General features: G+C 35.5%; 2 protein-coding genes across 23 annotated transcripts in view; one reads left to right on the top strand and one right to left on the bottom strand.

Moving 5' to 3' along the window:
• The window catches only part of WDPCP (WD repeat containing planar cell polarity effector), a 489,024-nt gene that overhangs the window by 107,699 nt on the left and 359,975 nt on the right, over positions 1 to 21,350 (top strand). The gene's annotated exons all lie outside the window — the stretch shown is intronic.
• On the bottom strand, positions 9,876 to 20,533 carry LOC113245065 (40S ribosomal protein S6-like). The gene has a single exon (XM_048222492.2). The coding sequence runs from the start codon at positions 13,385 to 13,387 to the stop codon at positions 12,566 to 12,568; it is 822 nt and encodes a 273-aa protein (XP_048078449.1). The 5' UTR covers positions 13,388 to 20,533; the 3' UTR covers positions 9,876 to 12,565.

The raw sequence follows: 21,350 nt of genomic DNA, 5'->3' as shown, positions 1-21,350 counted from the left end.
TACATTTCATCAGTGTGAGAAATTTCTTTATATTTACTCAAATTTTGCCTCTGCCCTGATCTCTCCTGTTGTTTTTGAGCTATAATCAGACATACTAAATAATTTCTCACTTTGTACTCTAAGTTGTTTTGTTTTTTAAGATTTTATTTACTTACTTGAGTGAGAGAGAGCATAGGAAGAGGAACAGAAGGAGAGGGACAGGCAGACTCCATGCTGAGCATGGAGCCCGACATTGGGCTTGATTCCAGGACCTGAGTTGAAATCAAGAGTCGGTCTCTTAACTGACTGAGCCACCCAGGCACCCCTCCAGCTCTTTATTCTGCTGTTAATTTTTTCCACTGAGTTTTAAATTTCAATTATTATGTTTTTTAATTTCTTGAAGTTTTATTTTTCTCTAAAATCTGTTGTCTTTTAAAAAATAGTTTACTGTTCTCTGCAGTATTTTCAACTTGGGTTTTTATTTCATTAAATATAGTAAGGATAGTTATTTTATAATCTGTGCCTAATAATTCCAACATATTATCTCTTTGAGTTTGTTTCTGCTTTCTGTTGCCTTTGCTGATTCTTGTTCATGATGTATTATGTCATTCTTTATTTGAAAAATTAATTTTGGAAAGTCTGAGGTCTGAAATGAAAGTGTGTATTCATTCCTTCAAGAGGAATTATGTTTGCTTCTGCCACAGAAATCACTTACTGGTCTGAGACCACTTTGGGCTAAATTCAAAACTTAAGATGCTTTGGATACCCAGGTCAAGAGAATTTGGGCTGTATTTCTGTGTGATGGCTGACTTCAGGTTGCAGTTTCTCAGGAGCAGGATCTCCCCTTTTAGTCCCAAGGCAACTTTCTTTGAAGTCCTCTTGGGATAAGAGGGGTTGGTGGGCTTTATTTCTGTTTTGTTTTTACATTGAGAATGTAGTATCTCAGGGTTCAAGCTTTACAGTGGGAGTGCTTGTCTGTTAGATTCCCTACCTTGGACACACCTACATTCTGCCTTCTTTTCTCTTGAACTTGAAAGCTGTATTACTCTTTTTCTCTGAGTTCATGTTTAAGGTTCTAAGTTATCTGTTACCACGTAGCTTATGCATAAAAATATATATTTCTTAGCATTCACCACTTTCATTTATTGTGCAGGAGGAATGGGAATCAATACCACCCTCATCTCTTCTTTTTGCTAACCTAATTATAGGCTAAACCTCCCACAGCATCCTTTTTAAACTTTCTGCTTCGCTGAACACGTATCCCACAACATTTTAGTGATTATGGTGCCATGGAGTTCTAGGTTAGGCTCAGAATCTTGAAAGCTATGGCTTTCAGAATCTTAGGAAATTTTATTATGAGTTGGCCTATAGTATCTTGGGATCTCTGGACCAGTATAGCAAAGGGAAGGTTTTTAGTAAGTTTTACATTAGTTAGAAAAAGTTGTTGAACCAGAGCCACATTTCACAGTAGTTTTGCCTTGAGCCCCTCATATTACCCTAGAGCCTAGCTCTCATGACAATAGTAATCTAGCAAATATGTCAGAAGCAATTAGAGGAGCTAGAAAAGCAAACCTTTGCAGACCAGTGTCCCATTTTTTGCCATGGAAGTGTCATATTTTTGTGTACTTTCAGTCTTTAGGGATTATGAGGTGTGCCATAAACACTTAAATGTTCTTAGGTAGATCTGAGCTCTGCTTGATATTGTGGCCAAGAATATTACTTGGATCATTTCTATGTTTAGCTTTAGACAGATAAACTATATAGGTCATACCCTTCAACTAGGGAAGATGAAAATGAAATGTCCAAAGACAAAAGAAAGGGTAGATTATCACACGATGGGTTTAAGAGCTAAGAAAATGAATGGTGATAGAGGCCTAGTGCTGGAGAACAAAGGGAAATAGACACTATCCAAAGATTTGATTGCATACTTCTGCTGTTTAAGTGGGGAACCTACACTAGTTTTCAGTTTGGATTGAAGCCCTCCATTTTTATATCTCTGTCTCCCTCTCCCTTCCCACCCCCTTCCCACCCCATCTATCTCTCTCTTTCTCTCTCTCTCTCTCACACACACACACACACACACACACACACACACACACATTTTAACACACTTTAACACTAGCTACTATTCTAAGCCAAAGTGTATTTGGCTCTCTCCTGGCTTTCAACACTGGAGGTTGGCAAGTTGGAGGACTGGTATACTTACCAGCCAGGGAATTCTGTAATCTACAACCGTGGCACCCTGCTGCTAGAAAACGTTTGTCTCTCCAATTATAAATAATAGATCTAATGTCTTTGGTAGGGCCTTAGAGTACCTTTCTGTTCCACCTGGGTTTCCCTTTCTCTCCCTCCAATTTACCTTAGAAATGCTTGGTTTTAACTCTTTAGAGACAATGTTGATTATAGTAATTCATGTGAACAGTTTATCATTTATGTTTGATTACCATTGTAGAGCTGTAAAGATGACTTCTAATCATCATGTATATTATTAAATAAGTGTGAGGTTAATATTGTAAATTTAATATAACCATGGGATTTTATCATTCATAGATGCACATTTAAAGGACTTGTTGCTCAACAAGATAACAGGAACATTAATTCCAAAAAATCTAATATTTACTGAGAAAATAATTATACTAGTATAAATATAATAATATGTCACAGGGAGGGGAGAGGGAGAGAGAGTCTAAAGCAGACTCCATGTTGAGCACAGAGCCCATCATGGGGCTTGACCTCAGGACCCTGAGATTAGGGCCTGAGCCGAAACCAAGAGTCAGATGCTTAACCAGTGGCACCACCCAGGTTCCCCAATAGTATGTCTTCCTTATATATAGTTTAAAAAAGTCTTTAAAATGTGATTCTGGGTAGAGAACAGGAACAAGAGCCTACCCCGTTACCCTCAGGAAGCCAAAGAAGTAGAAGATAAGAGAAGGTATGTCATTGCCTTTGACTATGAAGAGGCCATCCACCATTCTCATTTGTCTCTGTTAATTTTGGCTTTGAAACACATTCTAGATTTTAAAATGATTCCTTTTGAGGTAATATATAATCAGTTTGAGCACATTTGAAATACATTATTTTCAGAATTGGGATCCTACTTCAGAGTACATTTAAATCACAATTAAAATCTAACATTTTAATGCATCTCAATCTATTAAAGTTTTATAAGTCTAAGAAAGATAACAAGTTAAAGTTTGGATGGTTGATGTGGTACTGTGGTGTCTTGATGGTGATGGTAGTGGTTTTTGTTTTGTTTTAAATACTGAGAAAGCTTTACTAAATTTGTAGGTTTATTGACTAGTGAACACTAGGTGGTGCAATTGTGCAAGGACCGTATAATGAAGTACGCTGAAAGTTGTTTTTCAGAAGGCAGGAGGATGAAATTAAAATTCTGGTTTGAGGCAACTCTTTGGAAATGTTAAATATTAAAATGCATGGATGAATCTAGTTCTTTTATTAATCGTTCTGGGATTCAAATGGAAGCTATCTTGTGATTTAGATCACAAAGGCCTCAAAGTTTTGTATATTGTTTATATTACATTTTAACCTCAACTAACTATAGAAAGAAAAACAACTCCACAAAAAAAAAACTGATACAATTTGGTTTTCTATCAATATTTCAATATTGAATTGCTCTATGACTACAATTAAACTGTCTTATATGCTACTATTTCAAGTAATTCTAAAATGCCATATTACATGTAATATTACAGTTCATCTTATCAAGTGATTGTTGAGCAGTTAAAACTTGAAAAGTAGTTTTCCTCTTGGCATGTTTTGTTTTCTTTTATCCATTAAAAAAACAACAACAACAACCTTATGTTCCTATGTAGGTTCAGGTCATTAAATTAGTAAATTTAAGATTGAGTTTCTGAAATGAAAAATAATTGTTGATTTACTTGTATATTAAAGAGAAGAAAAAACATTTCTGTACAGATAAATATTTAAAGCTTTAAGTCTTAATTCCGAAAGTTTTTCCCCCCTTTTAAGTTCTTTTCCAATTTGAGATACAGTTCTTTTTGGAATTAAAAAAAGTCATTTATGTCTTCCAACAATTTAATGAATAATGTTTCAATTACACTTATATTTAAATGTCTTTCAATATTTTGAAAGCAAAAAATGAAACTGACTTATCATTTTGAAAATTCACTGGTAATCACAGAAAAATCAGAATCACTTAAAGTACTTCAGTAGGCTTCCGTAACTGATAGAATTACACAAACATATATATGTGTATTTTTACGCTATTTTTCTAATTGAATCATATATCCTCTATCAGATACAGAGTTATACAAAACTGATTTTAAGTTTCACTTAATGTACTGAAACAATTTTATTTTAAAACTTATTTTCCGTGTACTATACAAAGATCACAACATTGAAACTTTTTCTCCCTAACATTATAATACTTCTCTTCAAGACTCTACCACGTTTAGTATTTCTTTTTTGAATCTTTGATATTTCTATTTTGAGATAATATTATTTCATTAATTATGAATAAAGTCATTTTCCTTCTTTTTGTGAAATGGATATATGTGTTCACAGGCAGATACACATACATCAGAGTCTGACTAGTTGGGCCATTGCTCATGGCTTATTTGATGCTATATATTTTTATTTTAAATTTATTTTCATAGTCCCCTTTGAAACTTTTGGAATGTAACATGTAATTAATATTTTGTTTAAAAATACAAATTAATATTTGAGTCATGTAAGCCTGTTTTAGATAAAATGTTATAGGAACAATTTGTGGAATTGAAAAATCACTATTTTTATAGTAGTTGGCAGCCTTTATAAAATGACTTGCTATTCTTGTAGATATATCCATTATCACAATTGTCACTATTTAATGGTACCCATGTTAGCTATATTAGCCAGGGGGCTGAATAGCCATGAAAATGGGAGTAACCTCTGACCTCAGAAATCGTTCTTTTAAAAAGAGGACTGAAACATTGGTGATAGGAAATTTGAATTGCTCTTGCAGCTGCAGTGTTTGTTCTGTGAATACTTAATTTAGTTTAAAGCTATACTTTTTCTTCCAAATCTGTCAGTCTTTCAGAAGCATCAAATTCACTTCAGGAAGAAAAAAAAAATTGCTTCCTTCCCAGGCCTGTATTATTGAATGCGGTATTCAGGCTTCAAACAGTTTCAGTTAAGCAATACATATAGTCTTAAGAATGGGAATCCTCACATTTGACACGCTCTGTTAAATATATAGCTCATTCAGACCCCATTCAAGGATATTGCTATGCAGGCACTTATTTTGGATAATCCTTTTAATGACTATAACTCAACTTCTTAGCTATGTAAAAAGATTGGTAGAGTGTGGAGATGTAAGTTGTGTGTGTGTGTAGTGTATATATATTACTGATGTGTAAGTATGTGTATCTATGTTCATTATATAAGTTTGTTAAAGTTTTATAAAGAATTTGGATTTTGTGTTATATATGTACATATTTATTTAGATATTTGAAAGAAACTGTGCAAGACTTATGTTTGATGTGTAGTAAGTTATACATAGAATACTCATTAGGGTGATGGGATCGCTATGACTAATTCTCACATGCTGACCAAAAATTTAGCCCAAAGAGATTTCACAGTAGTGTTAAAAAAAGAAGTTGGATCTTAGTCTCATTACTTTGAAATTATTAACTCATCTAGCTTTACAAGACTCTTCTACCCTTACTTTTAAGCATCTTAGTGAAGAATTTGTCAATCAGAGAAAGTGGGGAGAAAAGGGCAGAAACCTAGTATTTGCTGCTTTAATACCAACTGAGGCAAAATTAAAATATTTGCTATATATTTTAATGTTTGTTCTGTATATTCCATAATGTTAAATGATTTTGAAAAAACAGGAAAGACTATTATGGTAAAAACAACATGAAAGCAATCTGAAATAAGTTTTTTCAACATTATACCATTAAGAATTATGTGAAATAAAAGACCATATATGATTATTACTTACTTTATTATATGCTGTATTGAATTATAAATCCTGACAGTAAGAACTCTTTGGTGCAGTTTGGAAAATGATAAAGCATTCCTGAAACCCATTTGAGTTTCAATGCTTAGTAAATCAAAATGGGACCAATTAAAAACTGAAATAATCATGTTTTAATTAGGAAAATAAATTTGCTGCTTTTCCTCATTTTGTATTTAACATAAACAATCACATATGGAAACATAATTTTTAGCATATCTAATATAAAACACACTGTTACATGCTTTCTGGCCCACCATTAGCATTCCTTTATTTCTGAAGGGTTAGAGGTGCGTCTTGCAAGTACCACGTCCGTTCCTTAACCAACCGTAAGAGGAGGCTTTGATGCCAACAAGCTGCTTTCTCTACTTCTGCTTTACTTGAACAGAGTGTACATAATTATCTCCTCCAAAAGTGAACATTATATGTAATGAACTTTCTGAATTCTATACCTTCTTTTAATTCGTTAATTTGTTTACACTAGCTGTTAGTAACCTAACTTTATAGGAGTTTAACCTAGTTATGAAAGAAGAACAAGTATTTGACAGAGGTCAAATAAATATTTACATCTTATTTATAAAAATAGTTTGTAAATCAAATACTATTTCTTAATATAGGAAACTTGTTTTTGTATTGAATAGAATTGTGCACATCACCTTTAAGCCACCTTGAATAGTGATACAGAAAACAATTTCTATATAGATTTTTAAAGTCTAGTTGTTTTAAAATTTAATTGCTTTTCAAAATAGGACTTACTACAAAACTACTGGAACATAACCTTTTAATAGAAATCCTTGCTTCTATTTAGAATAACAGTAGAGATGAAGTTACTAGAGTATTTAAGAAATAGGGAATGCAAAGCATGTCCTGAATCACTCAAGAAGCAATTTATTAGCCATTATCTACCATTCTGTTCATCTGTCAATAAATGATATTATTGGTTCAAATTCTCTGATTGCCTATAGATAATAGCTCAACTATTAGAAAGAAATACACTACTAAAAATTGGTTTGATAAAACTTGGAGTAATCAAAGTATTACCAGAGTTAATTTTTAACCACCAATTGTGGAGCAGACTTTATTCAGCATACTCAGTTTATTCTAACTCCGTGTTACAGAAGTTTTGGCAATGTGAGAGAATTTTATCTGCTTTTATCTTGCAGTATATGTACACTTTCTATTTCAAGTGAAAAGAGGGGCTTTAGGTGTCAAAAAATTAGCAAGACTGCAATGAGATAACTTAGTTTTCTGTATAAGTGTAAATTTTGGGTTCACTGTCTTAGAAGAAAAGACAAATTTTTTAAAAAATTTAATAATTGCATATATTTGGCGAAAGTTTCACTTCTCATCAAATACTATGTTTGCTAAAAATCTGTTTTCTTTAAATATTTCGGCAACAGATATTAAAACAATATTCTTTAACAGTTTTTTAAAGTTCTGGGAGACTTGTATTCAGGAATTGCAAAGAGGAAAATTGAGAAAAGTCTGAGAAATAGACAACAGCCCATAATTTTTTTTTAAAGACTTGTTTGATAGAGAATGTGTGTGGTGAGGGGCAGAGGGAGAGGGAGAGAGAGAATCCTCAAGCAGACTTCCTGTTGAGCACAGAGCTAGATGTGGGGCTTCATCCCAAGACCTGAGATCATGACCTGAGATGAAATCAAGAGTTGGCTGTTTAACCAGCTGAGCTGCTCAGATGCCCCAAGCCCATGAATTCTAATGACAAAGCCTATATTGTTTTGAAAATATACACTAACTGTAGAGTTATTTTACATCTCACCTCATATGATATCTCAGAACAAAATAAAAGTGACTGATTTCCATGAATACATAATTTCCTTTTCTTAAATGTTACTTCATTAGGAGCAATATGATTCTGACTCAGAACCATTGGACAGTGAAATTCTGTTGGGCTAGTTTCATCTTTTCTGCTAGCTTTACTACTTTAAAAACTATAAACCCTTAATAAATGGCGGAAATCTTGTTGGTTTGAAAATACATGTCAAAATAATACATGCTTTAAAAATATTTTCCTTGAATGAGACATGAATGAATGCTTTTGAAGGAGGTGTTGACACTAGTGATTTTGATGATTGATATTAAGCTATAAAGAAAATACCCAGGATGTTGTATATTTAAAAGCAGACTTATGTCAGAAATATATGCTAAAATTGTTGGGGTATACAAATCATCTTCATAGCTGGATAACCTTGCTTGTATGAATTTCTCTCCCTTTGAGTACCCAAAACAATTTGTCAAAAGTGAATTTTTAATTTTTAAGTGATGGTTTAAAGTATTTTAAGATGAAAAGCTCTAAACTCAAGTATATTACAGTGAACTAATTCTACAGGATAGTCACATTTCTCAATGTTTCTTATTTTTCCACACTAGCGTATTAGTGAATTGGTTCTTATGTAGTAAATCAATTATTATTTTTAATTAATTATTTTATTTGAATATCATTGACACACAATATCATTAGTTTCCGGTACAACGTAGTGATTCCACAAGTTAATACTTTATGCTATCTATGTTCACAATAGTGTAGCTACCATTCGTCACCATACACTATTATAATGCATTGACTATATTCCTTACGCTAATCCTTTTATGCCCATGACTTATTCATTCCATAACTGGAAACCTGTATCTCCCACTCTCCTTCACTCATTTTGCCTGTCCCTCCCACCCCCCTTCCCTCTTGCAACCATCAGTTCTCTGATTCTGTTTTTTGTTAGTTGTTTTAGATTCCACATATGAGTGAAATCATAAGTATTTGTCTTTTTCATCTGACTTATTTCACTTAGCATAATACTCTTGAGGTCTGTCTATGTTGTTGTAAATGGCACAATCTCATCTTTTTTATGGCTATGAAATATATGTGTGTGTGTGTGTGTATGTATGTATATATATAATATTTATTTATTATTTATTTATGTATACACACACACACACACACACACATACACACCTCCATCTTCCTTATTCATTTTCTATCAATGGATGATTGGATTGCTTCCATATTTTGGCTTCAATAAATAGTGCTACAATAAACATAGGGATACATGTATCCTTCCAAATCAGTATTTTTTGGGGTTTTTTTTTGGGGGGGGGAATACCCAGTAGTGGAGTTATTGGGTCATATAGTATTTCTCTTTTTAATTTTTTGAGGAACCTCCATACTGTTTTCCACAGTGGCTGCACCAGTTTACATTCCCACTGACAGTGTGTGAGGGTTCCCTTTTCTCCACATCCTCATCAACATTTATTATTTTTTGTCTTTTTGATAAATGACATTCTGACAGGAGTTAGGTGATATCTTATTGTGGTTTTGATTTACATCTTCCTAATGATCAGTGATGTTGAGCATCTTTTCATATATCGATTGGCCATCTATGTGTCTTCTTTGGACAACTGTCTATTCAGGTCCTTTGCCCATTTTTAATGATTATTTGGAGTTTTTTTTGGTGTTGACTGTGTAAGTTATTTATATATTTTGGATATAAACCCTTTATCGGATATGTCATTTGCAAATATCTTCTCCCATTCAGTAGGTTGCCTTTTTATTTTGTTGTTGGTTTCCTTCACTGTGTAAAAAAGCTTTTTATTTTTATGCAGTCCCAATGGTTTATTTTTTACTTTTGTTTCCTTTGGCTTAGGAGACATGCCTAGAAAAATGTTACTACTGCTGATGTCAGAGACATTTCTGTCTGTGTTCTCTTATAGGATTTTTATGGTTTCAGGTCTCATATTTAGGTCTTTAATCTACTTGAGTTTATTTTTATGTATGGTGTAAGAAAGTTGTCTAGTTTCTTTCTTTTGCATATACCTGTCCAGTTTTCCCAGCACCATTTGTTGAAGAGACTGTCTTTTTCCTGTTGTATATTGTCTTCTTAGTCATAGGTTAATTGGCCATAAAGTGTGAGTTTATTTCTGGGCTGCCTATTCTGTTCCATGGATCTGTGTGTCTGTATTTGTGCCAGTACCATACTTTTTTGATTATTACAGCTTTGTAGTATATCCTGAAATCTGGGATTAATACCTTCAGCTTTGTTCTTCTTCTCAAAATTGGCTATCCAAGGTATTTTGTGGTTCCATACAAATTTTAGGATTATTCTAGTTCTGTGAAAAATGCTGTTGGTATTTTTTTTTTAAGATTTTATTTATTTATTTGACAGAGACAGCCAGTGAGAGAGGGAACATAAGCAGGGGGAGTGGGAGAGGAAGAAGCAGGCTCCCAGAGGAGCCAGAAGGCTGGGATCACGCCCTGAGCCTAAGGCAGACGCTTAATGACTGCGCCACCCAGGCGCCCCTGCTGTTAGTATTTTGATAGGGATTACATTGAATCTGTAGATTGCTTTGGGTAGTATAGACATTTTAACAATATTGGTTCTTCCAATTCATGAGCATGGAATATCTTTCCATTTGTTTGGGTCGTCTTCAGTTTCTTTCACCAGTGTTTTGTAGTTTTCAGAGTGCAGATCTTTCACCTCTTTGGTTAAGTTCTGAGGTATTTTTTTCTTTTTGGTGCAATTGTAAATGGGATTTTTTTCTTAATTTCATTTTCTGCTACTTTGTTATTAGTGTATAGAAAAGCTATCAATTTCTGGGTATTAATTTTGTATCCTGAACTTTACTGAATTTATATGTTACTTCCAGTGGTTTTTTGGTGAAGTCTTTAGGATTTTCTATGTATAATATCATGTTATCTGCAAATAGTGATGGTTTAATTCCTTTCCCAATATGGATGCCTCTTAGTGTCAATTTTTATTTTTACATCTTGTTTGGGATTCTATATATCTAATTTTGTAACTTCACATGTTACTTTACATAGTATTGCTAACAACAATTTATAAATACTTGGTCATATATAATTGAGGGATTGATTATATTTGACTTGATTAAAGGCAGGAGTCTGGACTGTGTGACTCTTGGGGCTCCTTTCTTAGCATTTTGAGCCATCCTTTTGAATGCAGATCATGTTCTTTGAAATTTAAGCCTTATTTGACCTTTGTGAAATTTTTTAAAATTCTTGTTTTTTTGAGCATAGTATATGGTGATTGCAGATTTATCATACTCAGATTTTGCCATTGGGGGACATACCTTCTTATTTAGTAGAGATAAGACATTCATTCATTCATTTGACAACAAATATTTATAAAATATGTACTATGTTCTATAAGAGTAATTAAGTTACCTATCAGGGCTCAAGTTGATTTCAGTCTTATGAGGGACACAGACAAGTAAATAGGTAATTAAAATCTAAGAATGTACGTTGATGAGTACCATGATTGGGGAACGTACAGGGTACTCTGAAAGTACATGTGGTGGAATTAGGTTTGACCGTCTAACCAAATCTTAGTGGAGCCTGGTGTTGGGAAAAGCCTCCTGGAGAAAGTTTTGGCTAACCTGAGGCATAACATGTATAAGGGTTAGCCTGGTGACTTGTTAGAAGGGAAAGAGTCATGGGGATAGGTAAGTGCGTTTCACATGAGGTATGTGCAGAGGAAAAGAGGAATAGAGAACATGGCATGACTCATGGGACTCTAAGACTTCAGTATTCAGAGATGAAGCTGGAGGTGTGAGCAAGGAGTATTTTGTGCATGGTCTTACGTATTATTGGAATTTCATCCTTGGTGCAATGGAAAGTCATTAAGGCTTTTCAGAGAAATGACATGATTCTTGTTGCTGTTTGGAATGATTTTGCTGGCAACAATATGGAGAATGGGTTGAAAGAAGTTAGATTAGAGACAAGGGTACAAAGTGAGCACTTTCTGGGTAATTGGTTGAGATGTGTTTGAGTCACTATTTTGGTAGCAGTAGAGATAGAAAGAACTAGATGAATTTATGAAATTTTAATTAGTAACAGCACCAGAGTTGATGATTGATAGGATGTGGAGTTTGTGGAAGAAATAAATAGTAGTAAAAGTGACACTCAAGTTTCTAACTTAGGTAATTAGATGGATAGCACTTCCGTTCAATGTGATTGGAATCATGGAAGAGTCAGAAAAGGAAGAATATGAATACAGTTTTATAAACTGTGAACTTCATGTTAATGTGGATGGAAGATGGCCAATAGAAGGTAGATACATAAACTAGCTGCTCAGGAGAGAAATGAGAGCTAGTGACTAAGTCATCAACATGTAGGTAGTAATTGGAGTAGATCAGGTGTTTTGCTGGGAGGATCTAAAGAGAAGAGATCTTGGAGGACTCTGAGTAGGACCCTGAGGAATCCAATATTTAAGAGATGGACAGAGGAAGAACCAGTGAAAAATACTAAGAAGCAGCAGCTAGAGAAAGGTAGGTTGAAAATGAGGAGAGTGCAGTGTCACTGAAACCAATAGTTGAAAGTGATTGAAAAGGTATCAGGCAGTTAGAGTAGAAATATAAGGGTAGAAAATGCACACTATATGGGAAATTCAGATGAAGTGCTGTGTGATTTCAGATGAAGGAAGGGTTCTGTCTGGCTCGGGAACAGGGAATGCTTCATGGAGGAGGCTGCATCTGAAAAGCACATTTTTAAAAAATTAAAAAAAAATTTTTTTTGATGTCTGATCTTATTTATTTGTCACTCTTAGAAGATCTCATTTTTGACTGGACTCAGTCTTAGAGGTAGAAGCTGTCAGAGCGGACAGCCTCTGTCTCCTGGCAGTCTGTTCCTGGCCTTTCTTTTTCTTTGCCCTTCTTCATTCTCTTGGCCAGAAGTTTAGCATATTCCTCAGTCTCTTCCTCATTTTTCTTAATGCACTGTTTCTTCAAAGCAATACGCCAACATTGGTGTTGGAGGGCACATGGAGTAACAAGACAATGAATCCTGGGAGCTTTAGTTCTAGGTTTCTTACCTTCTTTGTTTAGGGGCTTTCCCACAACATACTGGCAGATGTCCTCTTCTTCAGAGAGATTGAAAAGTTTGCGGATTCTGCTGGCTCTTTTGGGCCCCAGGTGACAAGGCATAGTAGTATCAGTGAGTCCAGGAATATCCTTCTCCCCTTTTTTTACAATGACCAAGTTGAGAACACTGAGATTGGCATCCACAATGCACCCCCATACAGATTCGCGCCTTCTCTCACCAGTCCTCCTTGGTCTATAGCAGTAATGCCCCTTACTCAGCAGCGGGTGGACACGGCCATGTGTCAAGACACCTTGCTTCCTGGGGAAGGCTTGTCTGTCAGTGCCACCACTGATTCGGACCACGTAATCCTTCCAGTCTTCACCCAGAGCATCAGCAGCAACTTCTGTGGCCATAGGCTTCTCATAAAAGCTCTGAAGTTTGCGTTCATCATCCACTTCAATGAGTTTCTGGCAGCCAGTAGTTGGGAAAGAAATGTTCAGCTTCATCCTGAAGCAGCATACCACCTCCGAGCTGAAAAGCACACTTAAAGAAGCTACTGAATAGTGGGAAATATATTCCAGGTAAAGCGGCAACATATTAAAAGGTAGGAAAGTAGAAGCCTGTAGAAGTAACAAGTTGTATGTCAGCTAGGGACAGTTCCAGGGTTGTTGTTAGAAGTAGGACAAGAAAGATAGTAGGGGGAAATGATAATGAAGGCTGTGATTGACTTGCTAAAAGCTCTATGCTCTTGGCAATAGGAAGTCATAGGATTTTAACTGGAGTGATTTCATTCCTTTTAAGGCTGAAGAACATTCCATTGTATAGATATATCACATCTTGTTTATACATTCATCAGTAATATATTCTTCAGGATACATATATAGGTAATAATCTATTTTGAAAAAGGAAAGTAACCTAAAATTCAGGGTGCAAGTCACCTCTGGAGGAGGGGATTGGAGGGATGTGACTTGGGAGGGGACACAAGCATTTTATGGTACTGGTAGTGTTCGATTTCTTAAACTGGTGGGTGGGTACAGGATATTAATTTTATTCATTAAATAGTACTTATATGTTTTATACTTTAGGATGTATAATGTATTTCACAATCAAAAAAAATAAAGTGATCGTGCCTTTAGTGTTATTTTCAGTATCTTATAAACAGAAGAATGATATGATAAGATTCATTATTTGATAAGATTAATCTATCAGTGGGTTAGGTTGGGGCAAAGAGAGGTTCTTTGGAGAGATTATTGAAATAGTCCAGAAAAGGAGTAGAGGGCCAGAACCAAATCAAACTATAGCACTGGAGAGGAGAGGGAATTAATATAAATTGGGCAAAAAAAATCAACAGTATTTGTGAACTGGTGGAAGGGACAGGGTAAAGTGGAGGTGTTCGTTTCCAGATTGCTTTCTTTCCTTTTCCTCACAGTGACTTTATCTAAAATCACTCATACTGAGCCTCCCCCTATTCTCTTTGCCTTACTCAACAGAAGACCTCTCTTCATTCTTCATTAGGAAAAAATAAGTCTCCCAGCACCTGAAAACATCTTAATCTTTATCCTTCTTTCGTTCCTAATTATCTCAGAAATAAGTAAATTTCTTTTCATGGCTAACACTTCAGCTTTGATTTTTATCCTCTTCTCTTGACTTCTGAGATCGTGTGTCATGGCTATGTCTTCTCAAATCTTTATTTATCAAATATTTATTGAATATTTATATGATACAGTGTGAGATGTTACAAAGCAGCTTTATGTAGCACTTGTGCTAGTCGAGTACTCAGATAAGTAAGCAAAGAAATAATCTTAGTGTATGGTGACTAACATATCATACTCTAAAAAAAAGAAATAATCTTAGTGTAGGATAAGCTCAGTAAAGTTAAAATAAAAAAGAATGATGTGACAGAAACTGGGATGGTGTTATTTTATATGGTGACCATTGGAGAAGACTTTTGGGAAGAAGTGACATATGCGCAGAGAATTATGAGAAGAATCAGATTTCCACATAAAAGAAGAGCACAAAAACTCATAGGAATAAGATTCATATTTTTGAGAAACAAAAAGCCCATGTTTCTGGATTGTAGTGAATAAGGAGGACAGTGGTAAATGATAAATTTGGAGAGGTAGGTCCTGACAAGAGGTTTGAATTTTATTCTGTCTATAACCTTTGTTACTCCACTATATCTTTCTTTTAAATTCATAGATATTCTAGAGGCCTTTTCCTTTTCTAAATCACCTTTTGAATAGGTGCCACTACTTCCCTTTCTTTTCCAAATTCTTTAAAACCAGAAGAAGTAAAGATAAATCTCAACACTGTTGGAAGACATGAAATGGTGCCATCAGAAATTGGGAGGAATTCCTGAGAGGCTGAAAGCAGAAGGCTGGAAAATGACAGCCCAGAATGGCACAGAAAACAACTGTGCATGAAAGGAAACCATTAAAACTTTCAAGTTCTTGCTAGTAGAGGTAATTATTTAAAGGTATGTGTCTTAAATAGGAAGATGGTATTTCTCCTTGCCCAGTTCTTTCTCCTCAAATCTGTCACATACACATGCATTCTCCATTCTTTCCTCTCTCCCTCTTTCTCTCTGACACACACTCTCTCTCTCTCTCTCTCTTTCTCTCTCTCTCTCTCTCTCTCTCTCTAGTGGTAGCAGGCTGCAGTGGCATTGGTTCGTTTCTGAAATTCAAAATCCATGTTGTGTAAGGTAAACTACCTATTTGGGAAAGATTTCCAGTGTGGCTGTAGGGACGTGAGAAAAGAGTACACGTGAAGTAACTTGGGAGGACTTATCTGTGTTACACATGTGGACGGGAGGAAAAATGAAAGATAGTCCTGTCCAGGGGGGAAATATGTTAGAGTACTCCACAACCAGAGTAAAACTCCTCTGTTTTTGTCACTTGGGGCCTCCTCAGCTTGCATCTGTAGGCTAGCCTACACATCTTAATGTGACTATGGCCACTTATATACCAGCAGTCAGTCTTCCTGTACAGGAAAGAGACTGGATGGGCAAAATATCTACATGGCTATAGAGAAAACCTGGGCCAGCTGTGTATACTCATCAACTTAGATTTTTGTTTATAAATATGAGTGGATAGCTAGGGATCATCAGACACTTAAGAAAACCAATAGCAGGAAAAAGAAGAGCCAAGATGAACAAACCAGTGATTTGGATGAAACATTGATTTCAAAGAACAGAACATATAAAATATATCCTCATCAGTAATTTTTGAGAGATTCCAGAAGATAATGGAACAAGAATAGACCATGATTCAAAAGAAGCAATGAGAAAAAGATCTTTGAAATTAAACATATGATTTAAAATTAAAAAAATATATAGGGGTGTCTGGCTGGTTCAGTCAGTTGAGCATGCAACTTGATCTCAGGGTTGTGAGTTTGAGCCCCACATTGGGTGTGGAGCCTACTTAAAATTTTAAAAATAATGATATAAAAAGCTATAAATATATACCATTGACCCTTGAACAGCATGGGGGCTAGGAGTGCCGACCTCCTGCACAATTGAAAATCTGAGTATAACTTTTGACTCCCCCAAAACTTAATTACTAGTAGGCTGTTGTTGACTGGAAGCCTTACTGATAACATAAGTAGTCAATTAACACATATTTTGTATGTTATATATATTATATACTATATTCTTTTAATAAAGTAAGGTAGAGAAAAGAAAATATATAAAGAAAATCATAAGGAAAAGAAAATATATTTGTTTATTGAAAAACTTCTGGTATAAGTGGGCCTGTGCAGTTCAAACATGTGTTGTTCAAGAGTAGGTCTTTCTGTATATCAGAAGAGCAAAACAACGTAAGAGATCTAAGTACAGTCTGAAATAGTAATCTGGAAGATAAAGAAATATTCTCAGAGTTAAAAGACAAAATCCGGGAGAGACGTTAAGCCATGGAAGGTCAATCCAGGCAATGCAATATAATTAGAAATTGAGAAATAAAGGCTGGTCCCCCATATGTAACCATTTGGCCTTAGAGAACTGTTGGTATTAGTGGTTGGGATGGGCCTCTGGACCTTGCTTCAGTCAGAGCATCTCTACTTTTACAAGTTTTATATGTTGGAGTTAGTATAATATTTAATTGAAGGAAAAAGGGGTCTACCAGGAAAAAAAAGTTTGAAAATTAGTAGTGACATTTGGGATAAAGTTCAGATTTGCTGCATTTTATCCAAGGGTCTTTACAGTTTTACCCCAACTTGTCTTTCTAGGGGGAGTGAAGGAAGATCACATAGAAGAGGTAGGGGCCAAATCACATAGGGGTATGTAAGCCAATGTAAGGACTTGAAGACCTATGCAATGAGAAGTTTTTGAAGAGCTTCAGACAGATAAAATGGTCCAATTTGTATATTTAAAAATATTTTAAGTTATATTAACTATTATTACATATTGTACATTATATATTAAAAATCTGAAAATATTTTTCTATTTCTATGGGAAATGGATTATGATGGCTTAAAAGTTGATATGGGAGGCCAATCAGAGGCATGAAATGCTCTAGGCAAGATAAGATGGTGTTCTAAACTGGAGAGGTAATTGGGATAGAAAGAAGTAGCAAGATTAGGATATATTTTAGGGGCGCTGGGTGGCTCAGTCGTTAAGCGTCTGCCTTCGGCTCAGGTCATGATCCCAGGGTCCTGGGATCGAGCCCCGCATCAGGCTGCCTGCACAGTGGGAAGCCTGCTTCTCCCTCTCCCATTGCCCCTGCTTGTGTTCCCTCTCTCGTTAGGTCTCTCTCTGTCAAATAAATAAAAATGTTTAAAAAGAAAAAAAAAAGATTAGGGTATACTTTAGAAGAAGCTGATCCAAGGCGCGCCTGGGTGGCACAGTCAGTTAAGCCTCCGATTCTTGGTTTTTGGCTCAGGTCATGATCTCCAGGTTGTCAGATTGAGCCCTGTGTCAGGCTCTGCGCGGAGCGCAGAGTCTGCTTGAGATTCTCTCTCTCCCTCTCCCCCTCCTGCTCGTGCTCTCTCTTTCTCTCTCAAATAAATAATAAAATAAATCTTAAAAAAAATAAAAAAAAAAAGGAAGCTGAGCCAAGAAGGGAAAAGAGAACATGAGGGTGGTGACTAATATTGAGAAAGACTTGGTGGGGTTTTGTTTGTTTTTCTTTTTTTCCTTTCTTCTTCTTTTCCTTTCTCCCTCTTCTGTCTCCTTCTCCCCCCACCCCCCTTTCAGTAAAACAGTGGGTATTTTTTTGTAGTCATAATGTACCCATTTTGTTTGGAAAGGGAAAGGAGTTGGTGGTAAGACTGGAAAGTTTGCCCACATTCAGAAGGAATTGCTCATATATTTAATAAAAGAATATCAGAATTTAAAAAACAAACATTTGTTATCCTCATAGTTTGTGTGTATGAGATATTTGAGAGTGGCGTAAATGGGCAGTTCTGGTTCAGGATCTCTCAGGAGTTTGCCGTGACTTGATGGCTGGCCCAGAGCTGGTGGATCTAAGTCCCAGGAGGCTCAAGCGTGTGGTTGGCAAGGGGTTGATGGTTGTTGCCAGGGGGCCAGCTCTCCCTCCCCCAAAGTGGTCTTCTTCATGGGCTGTTTGAATGTTTTCACAACATGGTTCTGGCTACACCTTCTCCCCCTGGCCTAGGGGTGACAGGCATCTGCAGAGGAAGGTTCTGAGCCTCATGGACAGCTGTAGCAGCTGAAACATGGGGCAGAGCAGTCAGAACTTTTTTTAAAAAATGGTTTTAAATACCCTACAATGAAAGAAGCATGTACTGACAAAATGATGGATTTTGGGATTAGACAAATTTGTGTTTAAAATATAGCTCATCACCTTTCTACTTTATCAAATAGGAAACCACTACCTCGTGTGTTTGCTATTAAGGTCTAAACGAGAAAATGCATAGAAAGCACTTACCACACAGTAGGCACTCTCTAATTAGCTGAGAAGAAAACTTTCTTCTTGATCAAACATAAAATGAGTAACTTTAAAACCTTAGGGAGTTTTCAGACTTGTTGAGGTTTAAAAACAAGTAAATGCGTTTTCTAAAGCAAATCGCACATATTTCCTTATTAGCATAATCAGTGATTTATATATAGGAGGTTAACAATACCCAGCACAAATTCAATTTTCAATAATTGACCATTGCTTTATGAGAGTATTAAACCTTTTGAGTATCTTTAATTTAAAGCGCTTTTTGGGTATGCCACGTATTGAATAATTTGTAACAAAGTCATACCATAACTGATGTTTGAAATAACTAAATCATGTTAAACATCAATTTAATAAATTAGGTACTTGATGTAAGTGTACATTGGAATGTTTATGGAAGGGAATGCAGAGTTAAACCAGTGTTCATGCTAAATCCAGCATGCACTCATGTATTGAGCTATACATTTAAAAAATATTTTGTAATTAAAAATGTGTATCACCAATTTTTCTTTGTTAGAAAATAACTGACATATAACATTTACTACTGAAAAAATAGCAAACCCTGCTATGAATACCTAGACACCTTCTCATTGGCTGGCATCATCTGTGACAAATTCTGAACTGTACTGTTTACAGACACACAGCTGCAGCCTGAGTTGGCACCAAAACGAAGTATTGACGCTGTGCTCTTTGCAGCCCTGGCCCTGTCTAATTCCTCTGGAAAGGAAGAGATGGGAGAAGAGGTTGCAAATGCAGGAGTGATGAGAATAATTGATAGTTTATGTCTCTTCTCTCTTTAAAAAATAAACCCTCCTTCTGTCTTAAAACTCCTTTAGCTACCACCCTGTCTTGCCATCCACAGTCATGGCTTCAACCACATAATTGGCTTTTAAACCCATATTTTTATTCTAGAACTCACTCTTGAGCTCCATATCTGCAGTTGGGTGTTTAATATCTACCTAATGCTTTAAGTTGGCTTGACACTCTAAAGAATATTCACCTTCTAAATAATAAATGCTAACTGTGGGCAGCTCAGCAGTTTTGCACCTATTTTTAAATGCCGGATGACATCATGGAATGTTGCAAAGTCAAGGTGGTGAATTATCCCAGAAAAATCCTAGTTGTATTTCTAATGGAAAATATTCTTTCATGGATAGTGCCTGTTGAAGTAGTAGGATTAGCTGCTATTGTAATGGTTAAACAGACCATTGATTGAAAGAGAATACAAGATGCCCACCAAGACATTAAAGGCATTAGCACAGGAGTGAGTGAAGCACCAGGGATGAAGTGTTTACTGAGTGTTCACTGCTATTTCCATCTGCATATGTGTTCTGAATAAATTTGGGAGGAGGTGGGAAACTTTTTCTTTAAATCAAAATGGCACACATACATGGTATAGAAAGAGTTCTACAAGGCTCATCACTAACAGTGAACGGGATTTGCACTTCTCAGTACTCTCCACAGGCAGCCACTTCCAATTCTTTAGTTATTTCTTCTGGTGTTTACCTCTATGTTTGTAAACAACACACATTACTTATTTTTCATTTTGGAAATTTTAGTTTTTAACGTATTAACTTCTTACTTTGGAAGAGAACTTAACCCCCACCTTGGCACTTACCCCTCCCATACACACTTCTCTCCCTTCCAGCACAGATACACCACAGTTTTTGGTTAATCCAAATTGCGTGTCTACAGGATTCTAACTGTATATAATCAAACTTTAGCAATGTAACATACTAAGATTACATTTCTTGTATAATTTTTTTTTTGTTTTCTCTTTAGTTAATAATTGCCTTACTTTTCAAAGTTGCTTATTTTTTATAGACCTATTATTTCCTCATCCCCAACTTCCCCAGCAGAGGTGTAAAATCTTTCAATAAATTTGTATGGATCAGGTAATCTGCTACTTTCAATTTATTTTTTCTTGGCAATATTCTTCTTGGAGTTTGCTATCATCCTTCAGTCTGCCTGAGATACAATTATCCTTGTATGATTTCCCTTTATTGCTATTCTGGAAATCCTTTTTCCTTGTTTTTGTGTTGGATCCTTTATTTCCTGGATCTCATATTGTCCTCTTTCTTGGTTTATTGTATCCTTTGATGGGACACATCCTCCAGTAATTTCCCATAGAAAAATGCACAATAATTAATTTTTGAGACTTTACCTCTTTGAACACGTTTATTCTAATCTCACACTGAAGTGAAAGTTTGGCTACATATAGAATTATAGGTAGGAAATAATTTTCCTTCAGAAATCAAAAGCAGTACTCCTTTGTCTTCTAGCTTCCCGTGTTGCTGTTGAGAAGTCTGATGCCTTGATCGTTTTTAAGCCTTTTTTTGTCATTTTTTTTCCTTCTCTGGAAACTTAAGATTTTTGTTTATCTTCAGTGTTTTGAGATTTCATAATGATGTGCCTAGGGGTGAGTCTTTTGCAAATCATTGTGTTGGGTACTTGGCAATTTCTTTCAACCTAGAAACTCATGTACTTCAGTTCTAGGAAATTTTCTTGTATTATTTCTTTGGTAATTTCTTCCCTTCCTTCCATTGCCTCTGTTTTCCTCCCTTGTTATATTTGTAATTCAGGATTAATCTGACTGATTCTCCTAATTCCTTTTCTTTCTCTGTCTCTCTGCATGTGTGTGTGCACTCACTCATGTGTG

The sequence above is a fragment of the Ursus arctos genome, unplaced genomic scaffold, assembly GCF_023065955.2.
Source record: "Ursus arctos isolate Adak ecotype North America unplaced genomic scaffold, UrsArc2.0 scaffold_8, whole genome shotgun sequence".
Classification (NCBI taxonomy): Eukaryota; Metazoa; Chordata; class Mammalia; order Carnivora; family Ursidae; genus Ursus; species Ursus arctos.
This window is presented reverse-complemented; position numbering and strand designations above follow the sequence as displayed.

What these genes read in the sequence shown, in the direction of transcription:
- LOC113245065 (XM_048222492.2), bottom strand. Translation starts at nt 13,387, where the DNA reads ATGTTGCCGCTTTACCTGGAATATATTTCCCACTATTCAGTAGCTTCT.